This window comes from Copadichromis virginalis, linkage group LG19 (assembly GCF_057382275.1).
Source record: "Copadichromis virginalis isolate Kocher_CV1m ecotype Utaka linkage group LG19, C_Virginalis_male_GT1.1, whole genome shotgun sequence".
Classification (NCBI taxonomy): domain Eukaryota; kingdom Metazoa; phylum Chordata; class Actinopteri; order Cichliformes; family Cichlidae; genus Copadichromis; species Copadichromis virginalis.
The window spans coordinates 1842570-1858441 of NC_140636.1; the positions used below are offsets into that span (position 1 = coordinate 1842570).

A 15872-nucleotide genomic window follows, 5' to 3' on the forward strand; every position below is an offset into this window, starting at 1 on the left:
TGATATTATTGGCTAGCCTCAGAGTCTGGCACACTTACCAGAACTCAGTCAAGCACAGAAAACCCAAATGTCCAAGCATCCCCCACTCCCACATCGCTGTGTCCATGACCTGATCTAACAGCTTCACAGGATTTTCAGATTTATTTTAGAGGCCAATTTTACTCAGCACTGGATCAATGTGTGTACTTGAATATCTGTATTGATGGGCTTTCTTCAAGGTGGCACCCATGTTTGGTTGCCGCTGCTGGTGTAGTTTTTTATTGCCGGCCATCGCCATTTGCAGCGTTATGTTTTTCTTTTGTATGCTGTTTGAATTCATGATCAACGTACATTACGGATTCATTGGACAGCTAATGTGACAGCTGGAGCAACTACAGCAAAGCCTTTCCTCCGTTCTGTGTTCCTCAGTGGAGTGTTTGATACTGTACACAACATCGAGGTGAAACAGGCAGCATTGGAGGCTAGCTTCTTGGCTGTGGGGAGACTCCCAGCGCCTGTGGCCAGTTCCTCTCCTGTCACTTGGCAGGCACACTGCCCTGCTGTCTGTGGCTCTGGGTCCACGGCTCGATGGCAGAATGGTCATCTGGGTCTGTTTCACTGGTGGCAGCGATGTCCTCTCATCAGTGATCGTTTTATCTGTTTTAGGAGTCAATGCAGGTTCGCAGATGTGTACAGGTGTTGAATTCCAGTGAGCTGCTGAATGTCCCAATCAATGGTCACCAATCCAGTTTGCCCTGTTTAATGTTTACATTATTTATTCTAAATAATCTCTTTATTAAGGACTCTGTAGAGTTGATGTTGCTGACTCAGACGTGGCAGCAACATATAGATTATATTCACTTCTCTGGCTGCTCCGTCAATGGAACGTCGTGTCTTTTGAGTCATAGCAGAGGACTTGCTGCCTGATGAACTCAAACCGGTTTTCTTCATTTGAGTTACAGACGATTAAGGTCGGTTCTCCGAAAACCTTTTATTTTAATCTATTACCTGCTGGCATTGCTGGACTCTTTTTTAACTGAATTTAATGACCTTTGTCATTTATCATTAGATGGATGTAACACTGGGAGATTTTAACCTTCATATTGACGAACTCTTGATTGATGGACTCTTGTAGGACAGCTGCTGATCTCATCATTATCACAGAGTATTTTAACTTTCAGCAACATGTTTCTGGCCCTGCACATATAATAATCCCCACATTTCATGACACTTTTCTTTCATCCTTTGACTTTCAATCTATTCAGGTACAGGAGCAACTCTGAAACAAAATATTGTCCAATGGTAACATGTTTGTCCTTGGATAAATATTTGTCAGTTTATGAGATATTGTCACAAGTTAGAACATTTATGGGTGGCCTCCTCACCTGATGCAACAATATTGTCTCTTCCAATATTCCACATGCACCAGGTCTGAGTACAATGAGTTTTTGAACAATTTGTAAATTAGATCACTGACATTAGTATTTCTCCATCACTGTCTCAATAATGTCCCCCAAATTCAAGCCCCCTCGATGTCCTTCCTACTTTTGTTTTTAATTAGTGTGTTTGACTGTGTTTGACTGTGTTTGACTGTGTTGGCCACTGTATCATGGAAAGGATTATTGCTCAGTTTCCAGCTCAAACAAGCTGCTGTTGGGCCAAAGAAACCACAGTAGACGCACCTCTGTCGAATAGTTACAGACCAGTCTAGAATTCTGTGTCAAAGGTTTTGGAAAAAGAGTAACAGCAGAGCAGCTGAACTACTTATTAGAGAAAGACAATATTATGGATATGTCTCAGTATTGTTTTCACAAACTGCACTCTATCGAAACTGCTTTAACATTTCGGTTTAATTGTATATTAGGTTGATACTTTATTGCAGTATCTTTACAAACAAGCTATAGGCTCATGTACTATCTATCAGAGAGATTTTTTACTGTTTGTATGAATCAAGTGATGTCTGAAGCAACAGCAAGATAACATGCATGGTAGTGATATTGTTCACTCATCGTCATAAACACCAGTGAAAACAGAAAAGTGCATCCTCACAGGCAACAAAACTGAATACGGTTTTATCTCAGGAAAGACTTTACAACTCAGAACTGTTCACATTACAAACTAGTTTCAGCTACGATTGCGACAGCTTTATTGCCAGTGTGCATTTTTGCACACACTCTCTTAACTGCTTCATCACAACGCATAGGCTTATGTAAATGAGCAGAAGGTATACAAAAATGCAATAAAAGAAAAAATACAAACAGAGAACGAAGCTAACAAAAACTGATGAGCCAAAGAAAGAGGGGCAGGCAGTGAAGGAAAGACAATAAAAGAGGAGTAAAAAGATGCAGAGTAAGAAAGCAAAGACAGATAAGTAGAGCAGAGAGCGTGACTGACCATGGAAATAATAAAAAGACAAAAAGAGTCTGACCAGATATCTGAACAAGATGAGGACAGAATCGCTTTATGTCAGCCCAAAACATCAAGAAATGTGACTCCACAACTGCAGACGCACCAAATTTTATTATTCCTTTCTTGCTCTGCTATTCTGCCACCAGTGAGCTGCCATGCAAATGGAGCCAGAACGGAGCCTCTTGTCTGCCTAACACGAGACAACAGGGAGCCTGTGTATGTGTGTGATACCTAATAATGTCTACATCTTGCTCAAGGATTAGACACAGTAACAAGAAAAACCGCACAGGTGGTGAGGGAAGAGGAATCTCCAGGAGCTTACACAAGCTTTTTCTGTGAATGGGGGAAGCCATCACAGGTGTACACAGCGAGATCCAGCCAATCACAGCTTCTCAGGACAAACACCCGACAATCTTTTTGCACTGAAGACTTTGTACCAACACCTACTGCAGCTCTTAAATTTCCAAATGAATTGGCATGCTGAAGTATTATTAGCAGTGATTGCTGGACTCTGGACAGGATGGAATGCTGGTGGATCCGAGTTTTAAATCTACCAGACAGGCCAGATTTGTTGACCTTGGTAAGCCACTTTCCAAGTTCTTGATTTAGCTTCTGGATTCTTTCAGGCTTACCCAAACTCTTGACTGGTTGCTCAATGATGGATGAGATGACCGTCCCTAAAATCAGCCAATTCAACTTCCCTTCCTTCAGCACCATGGGCCATTACTTGGAGGGCTTGAAAATTATCCTAGCTCACGTGATGAGCTTAGAAGGATGCTTCCAGGACTATTCTGAGTAGACCAATTGGCAGGTTTTCAGAGAGGCAGCAATTCATGATGGCGGCAGTGGCGTGTCCAGCGGGGTGGCCTGGGGGGGCACAGGCCACCCCCCCAACCAGACTGGCCACCCCAGGTGCCACCCCAAAGGCAAAACAATAAAATTCAATCAAATATCAAATGTCCGATTATGTTTTCACGGTGAAGCTCAGATATCCGAGTGTAAGTGAATGCAGCACCGGTTTCTGCGCTATGTGCATCACGTTAGCAAAGGTAGGAGAGCCAAGCACAAAGACGGCACTGCAGGAAACAATTTTTCGGTGAAAGAAAATGAGGACAGAATAAATGTCCCGGTAAGTAATATTAAGTTTGTTGAGTTTAGTAAACTTCGGTGAAATTAGAATACCAAGGAAAAAATAACACTTAAAGAATTATTGCAGCCATCAAATATTTCAGACAGTATGCTACTGAGGGCAGCTAACATAAGAGTTATGAGTTATAAGATATAATCTAAGTCGTAACATTGCTGTATGGAGCTGCAGATTTGGTTGCAGGTTAACATAGCTGGACTGGCCGTCGGGCTTATTTGACTTATTTTTTATTTTTTTTGTAAGGGCATGAACAATGAGAGGTGGTGGATTGGCCAGATGCAGGTCGATGTGTAAAAATAACTCAGTTGTTTGGTGGTGGCTATGACGGGGCTTCCACAGAGGCCAGCAGGTGGATGAGGGAAGGGGAGGCAGGAGAGCCCCGAGGCAGCCACCAGTCCGAGTGTCAGGTGAACTGAACTTCAGGTAAGAAGTTATGACCTGCAGTCTATCTGGGTCAGATATAAACTAAGTTTAGGTGGAGTTTATTTTCGTTGTGATGACTTTTTACTGTCAGTTACAATAACTCATACTGCGTTCTAGCCAGCTTGACAGAGTTTATATACAGCTGGGTGGGTGCTATGATGTTACTGATAGTGAACTTTATTTTATTCATAAGGTTAGTAGAGTTGCCAACGGCTCCTTAAAAAAATGGAATGGTCCCTCATTCAGAGAAAATATTACGCGTTTCGTATTGAGCTGAGAAGAGACGCAGTTTGTCCCGGACTTTCGCTATAATGAAAAAAAGACACAAAGCTGGATTTATTCTGTCGTTACGCTGCACAGCTGCCTCTTCTTCTCTCATTCTCTCCCCCTCCCTCTCCTGTTGCTGCTTCAAACATGAAACTGATCAATGATCAGCTGATCGGCTTTTCTCTCTTGTTTATTTATCGCCCACTTTGTGCCAGAAAGAGGAAACCAGCGGATGTCGCGCTAAACAACAGCAGCACGTTTAAGCTTGATCAGCTGTTGTTAGAATTTATTTAATATTAATTTCTAGTATCAGCTGATGTTTGCTGGAGCCACAGCTGTAAAGCTGCTGGTCATGATGTCGGTTTAGATATGTGGTGAGAGGGAAACATGAAGATGAAACCAGGAGATGTCCTTACTGAATCATCAGAGCTGAACAGGTGATGGAGAAACAGGTTTACCTTTTAGGTGACATGGATGAGTTGAAGGGAAGTTATGAACTGTTTCTGAGAGACAAATAACACCAGGATCCTTTTTCTACGTAGCTGACAGCTGGTAACTGTGCAGGGGTGGATCTAGGAAAGTGTTGCCAGGGGGCCAGGTAGGGCATTAACAGGGAGAGGGGGGCACAAAGAAATACTTTTCTTTCTTATTCTCATTTAAAATATCTCGCTTTTAAAAAATAATTATCTAAATCTTACAACCAAAGTTTTTATCTGACGTAAAATGTATAGAAATCATACATATACCAACAAGACTGTACATCACTGTCACCACAGGGTTTGTTTTCATTCAAAGTCTTTATGGTTTTAATACCTGGTGGGCCGGTCTCTAGTCAAAATGCCCGATTTTCTGTCCCAGTCCAGCCCTGCAGGTTAATACTGGCAGTGTCACCATGCCAGCTGACTGTATTTCATCATCAGCCAGTGTTGTTCTTTATCAATATTACCAAAGTTGACCATAAGGCAGCATAGAAAGTATTTACTTGCTTTCAGGTTTTATTCAAATGTTAGTCTTTTCAGTTGTTTCTCCACTTTTTTCCTGTTTCAAAATCAAACACCAGATTGTGAGAAGATTATCTTCTTTTTTTAACAGGCAGATAAAGTTTTGCATTGGCATTGGCTAATTTGTCAATTGTTTGTTACAAATGTTTGTATTTTATTATTCAAAAATGTTTTTGCCCAAAACATATGTGCACTACATGTCAGTAAAAATACTATGCAAATATTGATGTCCTTGAATGCTGAATAAACACTGACTGATTGTATCTCTTGTACTTTATCAACGCAGTATCTAAAAACTTTGCACCGTAGTGGTTAAAATCTCATTCTAATAAGAGTTAAAAGCGCATTCGGTTATTAGGTTTATAGGATTATTGAATTATGGTTAACGGTTGGTAGAATTTTTTTTTAAAACATTATCTGCCAATTACATCTGCCACCCTTCTCCAAATCTGTGCCCCTACCTGGCCCCCCCAACAAAAATTTTCTAGACACGCCACTGGATGGCGGGGTGGACTTTAAAGTCTTTTGCTTGCTCAGATTGTGGATACATCAGCAAGTGCAATGTGTAACACAAAGGTTATAATCATCTCTCCTAATCAGAAACCCTGGCTAAATGTGGAGGTGAGATCTCTGAAGGATACAGGGCTCAGCGTTTGCATCTGAAGATCCAGTGGCACTGAGAAGAGCAGGGAGGGAATTGGATGCAGATATTAAACTGGGAAAGGCAACCTATGCCCAAAATATACATGGTCATTTTTTCACCAGTGGCCCTTGAAGCATGTGGAAGGAAATAAAGAGCATCACTGGGTTTTAAGACTGTGTGCTCAGGAACTCACCATGGTGTTGACAATTTTAACATCTCTCTCTCTCTGGCTTTGGTCCATTGTTTTCCCAGTGCCCAAAGACCCAGCTGAGAAAGCCATGAGTAACTATTGCCTGGTGGCTTTCACCCCACTTATCATGAAGTGGCTGGAATGGCTGCTTTTGGCCCCATTCAGGAGTCAGTTGACATCAGTGTGGGTCCACAGCAGCATGCATACAGGAAGAACCAGTCTGTCATCCACTCTGCTCTCATGCATGTGTCAGCCTGCTCTTTCTGAACTCTGACTCTGTATTTAATACCATCATTCCACAGACACTAACCAATAAGCTGTTACTGTGTGTAACTGGGTGCTGGACGTCTTGACATGCAGGCCATCCTCCACCATCAAACTTAAAGCCAGCTCTCCACAACGGTGTGTATGGTGGCCTCTACTGTGTACACTTCTCACGTGATTACTCAGCAAAGTATCCAGGCAATCATATTCTGAAGTTTGTAGATGGCTGTTGTTGGTCTGATCTCTGATCTCTACGTACAGGAAAGAGGTGGAAGAGCAACCTCACATGGGCCACGAATTCAGCCAGTATTATGAAGGAAGCTGATCAATGACTGTTTTTCATGAGGAGGCTGAAGTAGCTGATCTTGGGGTACCGTGTTCTGGTGGAGAGTGTTCTGACTTCTTCTATAATTGTCTGTTATGGCAACTGCTCTGAGGCTGACAAGACGGCGCTGCAGAAATCTGCCCAAAAGGTCACCAACAGCAGTTTCCCTTCTCTGGAGCACGTTTATATTAAGAGATGCAGAATCGGGTATTGAACATCAACAGCATCTATCTAAAAACTAAATTACTGGAAAGCTTAAATGATCTGCTGTTCTGTATCAGTGGTCTGTTTGCATGATTTTGCTTGATAAGATGAATTATCAGTAACATAAATAAACTAAATGCACCTACATTGTTCTCAGACCACAACACACTGGTTACATTTTGAGCATTGTTTAAGGACAACCTGCTCTGTCACTGGTTCCATCAGCCAGGAGAAGATCCTTTATTTTCTCCTGGTTGTTCTGTAAACTGCCCCACAGTGACGCTTGTTCTTTTAACATGTGCAGCTTCTGCACAGGTGTACTGTATACAACTCAGATCAAATTATAAAACACATGCACGCTTTTATAAACAAGCAGAAAGCAACACAGTGTGGTTTTTTCCTTCTTCAATTAAAGTTGGCTTAATTACTTGCTTACTCCAAGCACTCTCTGTGAAAAGCCATTACACAAGAGAAGTGAATACACACCTTTAAAACATCAAACACATAACACTGCACTGCTCTTAAACACTCACAGAGCAACCGTCGCTTTTCATAGAGGTGGAAAAGGAAAGATTTTGAAAAAGCTGTACCTTTGCTTTTAGCTAGAAGAGCAGGGGAGGCGGAGACAGCACAGAATCCACAGCCAAGAGTGCCCAGAGAGGGGAGAAGAAGAAGAGGGAAATTTAGTCCAAATTATAGCAGACACCAACCATATCATGTCATAGAATTCAATAATGCACAGCACCATCTTTGATGTAACTGTACATCTCAAACACATGAAAGCCACGAGCAGTAACTACTCAAATAGAGGACTTCTGGGAAAAGGGGCGGATAGAACACTCATCAGGAAAATGAGGAAATTTGTATAATATCTAAAAGTAGAGATGCATGCATGAAAATAAACTTACAATATATATTACATGACCATGCAGAGCTGTTTCACTAATTTACCCTTTCATTCATACTCATGCATTTTGTCCCGTTTCTACTGACATTCATTCCTCTTCTTTCCACTGCATACTTTCACCTCTCCGGTCTTCCTACTCTCACTAGACATCTCAGTGTGTCTCTCTTGACATTACGACACGTTTTCTCCAGATAGAAATAGTGCAGCCCTTCTGACCTTCTCTATACTTCTCCATCAACATTCTCAGAGCAAGCATCACATTTGTAATTCTCGTTCTGCTGCTCACTGATCATCGGGTCACTTTAAAAACTCTTTCTCATAGCTTCATGGTATGGTTCCACTCCCTCTGTAGCCATCAGTACCTGCACCAGTGTGTGATGTGGACCAAGTGCCTTTCACTCTCAATCCCTTTTTAAAGCTGCTCACTTCCTCCTTATTAATTCTCTGCACTTTCTGAATCACTAACTTTCCTCCATCCATCCTAATCTCTCTCTCATCTTTCTTCATTTATCTGCTTCTCAGAGTACTCCTCCCATCTTCGTACCACACCTGTAACTTGTTACTACATTTCCATCTCTATTCCTTTTTTTTTAGTGTGCGCAGTGAACACCCGTGTCCATCTCTATCACTAATCACCCTGACCTGTTTCACATTGTTTCTAGCTCAATCACTGCCAATCCATCTTTCTCCTTAGTGTCACGTTTTACATACAAACCAATAAAAGCCTTTTTCTTTGCCTTTCCCACTCCTTCCTTTGGGAAATGCCTTTTCTGTCCTGTGCATCCTCATTCCACCAAAAGACAATTGTCCTTGTCTTCTTTCCTCTGTCCACAGTATAAATCATACACCTCCTTGGCTGTTTCTGTCTCACTTCATCTCTGAACTTCCTCCTTCAACTTCCACCCTGTAACGCTTGGCTCTGCCCGATTTCCAGAAACACTCTACAGACTACGTCTGATGCTGCCCACTGTAGCTACAGTCTCTCCAGGACAACACATTTCAGGAAAAAAACAAGCTTTGTTTGTTACAGTTTTCTTAGGACAGTAAAAAGAAGGAGAGAGGGGAAATAAAATAACATCGTGTATTGAACAACACCATCAAAAACAACCACAGCACAGCACAACAGAGTCACAACCAAAGATAGACTTGTAGCAAAGACATAAAGAGAGGCATACCTTGCTCTGCCATCATATGTGCAAGGCCTTAAGAAAATAGGAAAGGTATAAAAGAGAGGAAAGAGAGAGAATATTTCAGCAAAGAGAACACTTAGTTTCAATACCCTCTGGTATTGTGATGATTCATGCTTTTACTCATAGTGAAAGCATAACATCAGATCACACAGGTGCCACAAAGCTTCCTGTGCCTGAGCAGGAGGCTTCCTCGTAACGAGTATAACACATAAAAAGCTCATGTGTGCTTTTTACGTTTGTGTAGCAGAACTCAACTGACCTGCTGTACAGACATAAAAATGCGATTTCTGCTCTTTGCTCTTTGGCTGTTTGAGGCAGCAAACACAAATTATAAACACATTATTGAAATGTCTTCAGTTTATTAGTTTATGTCCCTGTCACGCTAACACACAGCTGCTTATTTAAACATCCAGTTGATGGGAGTGACATGTCTGTTTTTCTGTTTCTGGTTATTGTCCAGTTCTATTTTTTGGTTTAGTCTTTTTTTAGTATTATAGCTGCTTTAAAATGAATTGTGACAGAATATATAATATTTTAAATATGATTTCCTGAAGGCCAGCTCGTGAGCTGTCCAAGCATTTGACACACCATGAATGTCCTGTGAAGTTTTAGTCCACAAGAACTGAATTTCATCACTTTTGTGCAAAGACAGTAAAATAATGAGAATTAATGCAATGCTCTAGTTTAATAAATTCTTTGTTTTCAATCAGATACTTAAATATCTCTATAGAACTTGTTAGAGGTAAGTAATCTGTAACTACTGGTATGATGAGACAGCCCAAGAGGCAGGATCCTATAATCTGTGTTGAAAATCAGATTTCTGAAGGAATAAACAGAAATATTATGGACATTTGTAACTGAAAGATAAACCTAATATCTGCACATGGTTGAATAATTAACACATAGTGTCATAGTAATAGTCTTAGTCATTTGTCCCTCCTTTGTAAAAGAAATATCCCATTTCAGGGAATGCAATGTGAATTATGTTAAAGCACAGACAGGAACATTTCATTAAGCTGGAACAGTAGCTTCACATTGTCGTCACCAAGTCTGTTTGCACTTGTCTGAATATCTGCTTCCATCTGACATTATTCACTAAAAACACTCACCTGGCATGTTGTTGCTGTTGATTTCTAGAGCAAAAAAAAGGAGACAAAGAAAACAAGCAAAGGTAGTATTAGAAACACACTTGTTTCTTGCATGCTGACTATCATGCAAATAATTACACACATAGTTCATACAGAGGGCTGGCAGTACACTCAGCCTTTTGCATGTTCTTTACAATGCAGAATGTTTCAGCAAGTAGCACTTAAAGCAGCAGCACTTTGAACCACAATCACGACAGGAAATACAAAGAGAAATGTTCAGCACAAAAAGGGATTTGTTCTCACGCATGTGTGCATTTCCCCTTATCCTGCATTGAAGTCACATTACCTCATTTATTCTGTAATAGTATACTGTTACTACAGCACGAAGACATGCAAAGAAAAAATAAAAATGTCAAATGTTAAAGCCAGAAAGGCCCTAATGTCAAAGATCTACGGTTGTGGTCTGAGACTCATTATGGGCATCTTTCAGGGTGGAGTAACTGTACAGAACAGATCTTTATTTAAGTATTAGGTGCAATCCCCAACCTCAGTATAAATACAGGATCTACATGTCTACATTAATCCCCATGAATATTTGGTGAAATGTCCCTTAGCAAGTTGAACCTTAACAGGATACGTTTGTATCAACAAGCTTGTGACAAAACTCTGGTTGGATAACTGACCACAGTTCTCTTTCTTAGCTCTTGGATCTTCAGGCCAATCAGAAGAGTGCTGCCAAACAAATTATGCTGACAGAAAGAAGTCAATCATGATCACTAACAAAACGTTTAACAGGCCTTGGCCTTGTCATGTTATAAAACATCCATCCATCCATCCATCCTCATCCGCTTTATCCGAGTATAAAATAATAATGCAGAATTCAGCTGACTGCAGTGAGATTTTACACACTTTATTTATTTGAGCCTGTATATGCACCTTTGACCCTGCGTGGGTTAGATGATGATGATTGGATGTGAACTTGTGATCACAACTGCATGTTTGCATATCCACAGATACAAATGTGGAAATATGGAGCTATTTGAGCTTTTGTCACAGATGCAAGAAAACTGAGCTTCTATATGAGTTTCAATCTATTTTTTACGTACAAATTTACTTACATTAGCAAAATAATCCACTAAGACAATGATGGCAACAAAAAAATAGATCTCTGTATAACTTAGTTTGCTACACAAAACTCATACTGTATGCTGTTAAAAGCAGTACAAATTATCATTGCAACTAATATTTATTTACCTTGAACACAGGCTTGGAGAGAAACCCAACAAAATCAGTGATTTAAAGCCACTGGAAACCAATTTTAGGTGGAACATTGTTTGTTTGCTTGCTTCTTAATCCAGTTAACCTGTAAATCACTTAATTCAAGAAATGAATAATTGTGGAATCTATAAAGAACAAGTTAGCAAAGAACAAATTTTAGATTGTATTTCTCTGCTATTGTTGTTCCTGGGAGCCTGTCACAACAGCATGAAATATCTTTCCATGTGTTCAGTTGAAACTTTGAAAATGCAAACTTCACACATAGACTGGGACTACATTTCAACCAGTGGTGCTGAGGATCTTGTCAAAATGATAAACGCAGAAAAGTACCAGCAGATTGTGATCCTCCATGCTATAGCATCTCAAAAGCATCACATGTACTGCTTCATTTTTCAGTATGTCATTAATCCCAAATAGGCATAGCTGGACTGGCCATCGGCAATTTTTCTTTTTTTCGTTTTTTTCCCGTAACGGTATAAACAATGAAAGGTGGTGGATTGGCCAGATGCTGGGAGATGTGTAAAAATAACTCAGTTGTTTGGTGGTGGCTATGGCGGGGCTTCCACAGATTCAGTAACATTAGCAAGTGGTGGAGGGCAGCAGGTGCAACACGCTGGCAGGTGGATGAAATGCAGGAGGAGCAGAGACCCGAGGCGGTGAACTGAACTTCAGGTAAGAAGTTATGACCTGCAGTCTCTCTGGGTCAGATATAAACCAAGTTTAGGTGGAGTTTATTCTCATTATGCTGAGTTTTTACAGTCAGTTACAATAACTCGTACTGCGTACTAGCTAGCATGACGGAGTTTATATACAGCTGGGCGGGTGCTATGATGTTAATGATGTTGAACTTGTTTTGTCTTATTTTATTTATAAGGTTAGTTAGTAGAGTTTCCAGCCGTCCAGTAAAAAACAGAATCGAAAAGAAAATATTACACGTTTCGTATTGAGGTGAAAAGGAACAGTTTGTCCCAGACTTCAGCTACAATGAAAAAGACACAAAGCTGGAATTATTGTCTTTGCTGCACAGCTGCCTCTTCTTTTCTCATCCTCTCCCCCTCCCTCTCCTGTTTCTACTTCAATCATGAAACTGATCAGTGATCAGCTGATCGGCTTTTCTCTCTTGTTTATTTATCGTCCACTTTGCGCCAGAAAGAGGAAACCAGCGGATGTCGCGCTAAACAACAGCAGCACGTTTAAGCTTGATCAGCTGTTGTTAGAATGTGTTTAATATTAATTTCTAGTATCAGCTGATGTTTGCTGGAGCCACAGCTGTAAAACCTGCTGGTCATGATGTCGGTTTGGATATGTGGTGAGAGGGAAACATGAATATGAAACCAGGAGATGTCCTTACTGGATCATCAGAGCTGAACAGGTGATGGAGAAACAGGTTTACCTTTTAGGTGACATGAATGGGTTGAAGTTATGAACTGTTTCTGAGAGACTAATAACACCAGGATCCTTTTTTTTAATGTAGCTGACAGCTGGTAACTGTGCAGGGGCGGGTCTAGGAAAGTTTTGCCAGGGGGGCAGGTGGGGCATTAAAAGGGAAAGGGGGGCACAAAGAAATACTTTTCATTCTTATTCTCATTTAAAATGTCTCACTTTTAACAAATAATTATCTGAATCTTGCAACAAATGTTTTCATCTGATGTAAAATGTATAGAAATCCATTATTGTACATAGTAATTTTTTTAGGGTCCTATCATAATTTAGTTTAGTTTAGTTAGTCCCAACACTGCTGACAACTGATCCATTCTGTAGTTGGTATCCGTAGCCAGTCTTGTCAATGATCTCACTGAGGGGATTCAGGCCTATGCAGAACAGCAGTGGGGACAGAGCGTCTCCTTGGTAGATCCCTCACTTGATGGTGACTTGTGCTATGGGCTTGAGGTTGGCCTCTAGTGTTGTACGCCACACCCCCACTGGAGTGCACTCCAAACTGTACGGCCTCAAGGTTAATGCCGAGAAGACCAAAGTCCTGACCACCGACGGCTTACCAACGATCATCCATCTCGACGGTGTGCAGATCAAACAAGTCCAACAATTTCAATATCTGGGGTCCCTCGTCGAGGAGAAGAAAGTGGCATCATCAGTGGAGAGACGCTCCAGAATTGGGCAGGCGGCGGCAGCATTCGCTTCCCTGCTCTGGTGCATCTGGAAGAAGAACAACATCTCATTGGCGACAAAGATCCGCCTTTACCGAACCCTGATCATGCCCATTCTACTTTACGCCGCAGAGACGTGGACAATGCTCAAACACAACCTGAGCAAGCTCGAAGTTTTCCAAATGCATTGCCTTAGATGCATTCTCGGCGTTTCCCTTCGCGACCGTCATTCGAATGACATCTACCTCACCAGCTGCGGCAGCCAACCGACGATCGGCCACCTAATCCAGCGCCGCCGATTTCGTTGGTTTGGCCACATTTGTCGAATGGACCCGAGCCGCTACCCCCATGGCCTACTCTGGTTGACCCGCCCCACCGATTGGAGGGTGCATCGAAATGCACCAAAGAAGACATGGATGAAACAAATCCCGGATGATTTGAAGGCCTTTCGACTTGACCTCGAGCAGGCAAGAACCATCGCCCTAGATCGAAAAGCGTGGAAGATAATCGTTGGTCAAGCAAGAGAACCTGCGGCACCTACAGCAGCGTACTGGTTGAGCGGCAGACCACCACCGCTGGTCACCCGCTAAGGACAAGAAGAGAAGAGAGACACCCCCACTGAGTTCCTGATGAAGTCCTGTTGATGTTGCATAGGTCTAGGCCTTCCAGGATCCAGGTGGTGCACAGGTTGGTCAGCCTAGTCTTGCAGTCTCGGGTGACTGCTCCATCTACCAGTAGCTGGTGTTTTCTGCCTCTGGTATTCTTGCAAATTCCTTTCTCATCTATTGAGCCATGTTCATCTTAGCCGCTATGATGCCTGACAGGAGCTTCCACGTGGTGCTGAGGCGGGTTATTGGTCGGTAGTTGGAGGGGACCGGTCCCTTCTGGGGGTCCTTGGGTGTCAGGACTGCCCAGCCTTCGGTTAGCCATTCTGGGTATCTCTCATTGACTGGCTGGTTATTAGCTGGTTCATATGTACGATGGAGTGCAGTCAGCTTCTTCAGCCAGTAGGCGTGAATCATGTCAGGGCTTGGTGGTGTCCAACTCCTCATACTGGAAAGCCAGTCTTGGATGTCTGCCTGTTCAGAAAGGTTGCTGTGGTCTGATATTAGGTCCACCAGCTACTTGGCATTGGTGTAGTGTAAGTAACGGAACCCCATAACTAAGAAGATTCCTCATTTACATTAACAACAAATGGAAGTCTGTCAGATAGAGTCGAGTCACACCATTACAGCACAGTTCCTTTGATACCAATTGTGTGCTCTAATCTATATAATAAAATATTATTGTCAAGAATATCAAATGATGCACTGAGGTGTAGCACGATAAGTTGCCTCAAGGCACTATATAAAATAACACTGAATTGAATTAAACTGAATCGAATAAGTCCACTTTCTGAGGCAATGTAAAGATAATTGGTAACATTCACTCGTGCTGTTTCTGCACTATAGTCTGAATCCTGACTGAAACTCCGCAAATAAACAAGTTCTTTGCATACACTTGTCCAGCTATTTTTGAACTATTCTTACAATATTTTGTTAATAAAATGAAGCATAGAAATTGGTCTATACAATAATTTGCTATGACAGTAAAAGCTTTTTTAAGTAAATAATTAATTGCCGCAATCGTAAAACAGGTCTGTTTTAATAAAGATAAACTGATCATATTTAAAACTGAAACATTAATGAATTGTAGGAATTAGACTTATTGATGATTTAAAGGAGAAAATGAATGAAAATAAGTAAATAAGGATAGGAGGGTAACAGTACTAGCAAACATCAGCGACCACTACAGGCGACTTTTAAAGAAATGAGTGAAGTCATCACTAGTCAAAGCTAAAGCAATAGCTCAACAGAGCTCAAACTCTCTGTTAGCCTGGGTACAAGGCTGACAACCTGGCAGGTTCCCATTTCCTCTTTCTTACATATGGTAAGATGTCCTAGCTTTACAAAGACCCTTTTTTTTTCTTATAGAGCAATTATTTATCCAGGCCAAATGAAGATCTTCTAAATTAGCAAGGTGTCATTTCCTCTCCAACTTATGAGTTCTTTACTTGAAGGCTCATATTTGTGGGTTGTACCAGGGAGTCAAATGTCTCTGACTGGTTGCTTTCTTTTTCAGAAGAGCCACAGTATCCAGATTTGTATGCAGTCATGAATTAATACTGCTGCAAGATAACGGACTTCTGTACATAAAGTACAATTTAGGTAGCTGTTGCTCTTTCTTACTATTGCAAGTCATTCCCTTTTGTCTCTACTGCAGCTATGTTTGGTCTCTTCCTGTTAAACTGAAATTCTTCTATTAACTTATCAATTCTCCCAAGTGCTTGCTCATAAGAGATCATCTGATCATTGGGCTTTTCTAATATAGTAAGGCTTGCTTTGAGACAGCTGTTGTTGTAAACTGGCATTATAAGACTGAACAGAACAGCTATCTAACTTTTGTTGACACC

The 15872-nt window shown here is 41.3% G+C and overlaps 1 protein-coding gene across 8 annotated transcripts in view; it reads right to left on the reverse strand.

Annotated features, from left to right (window-relative positions):
* nrxn3a (neurexin 3a) overlaps positions 1 to 15872 on the reverse strand; it is a 209377-nt gene that overhangs the window by 166324 nt on the left and 27181 nt on the right. For 5 of the 8 annotated variants that reach the window (XR_014916649.1, XR_014916648.1, XM_085440778.1 and 2 more), the window contains exons 3-5: positions 10059 to 10082; positions 8935 to 8961; positions 7386 to 7454 (exon numbers count right to left, since the gene is read on the reverse strand). Coding sequence is in view for 5 of the 8 variants with exons in the window: in XM_085440778.1 (XP_085296904.1) it covers positions 7386 to 7454; positions 8935 to 8961; positions 10059 to 10082 (120 nt within the window). In the remaining 3 variants the exon portion in view is untranslated. The remainder of the gene's footprint in view (positions 1 to 7385; positions 7455 to 8934; positions 8962 to 10058; positions 10083 to 15872) is intronic. The other 3 variants (XR_014916650.1, XM_085440780.1, XM_085440779.1) reach the window with 1 other exon arrangement.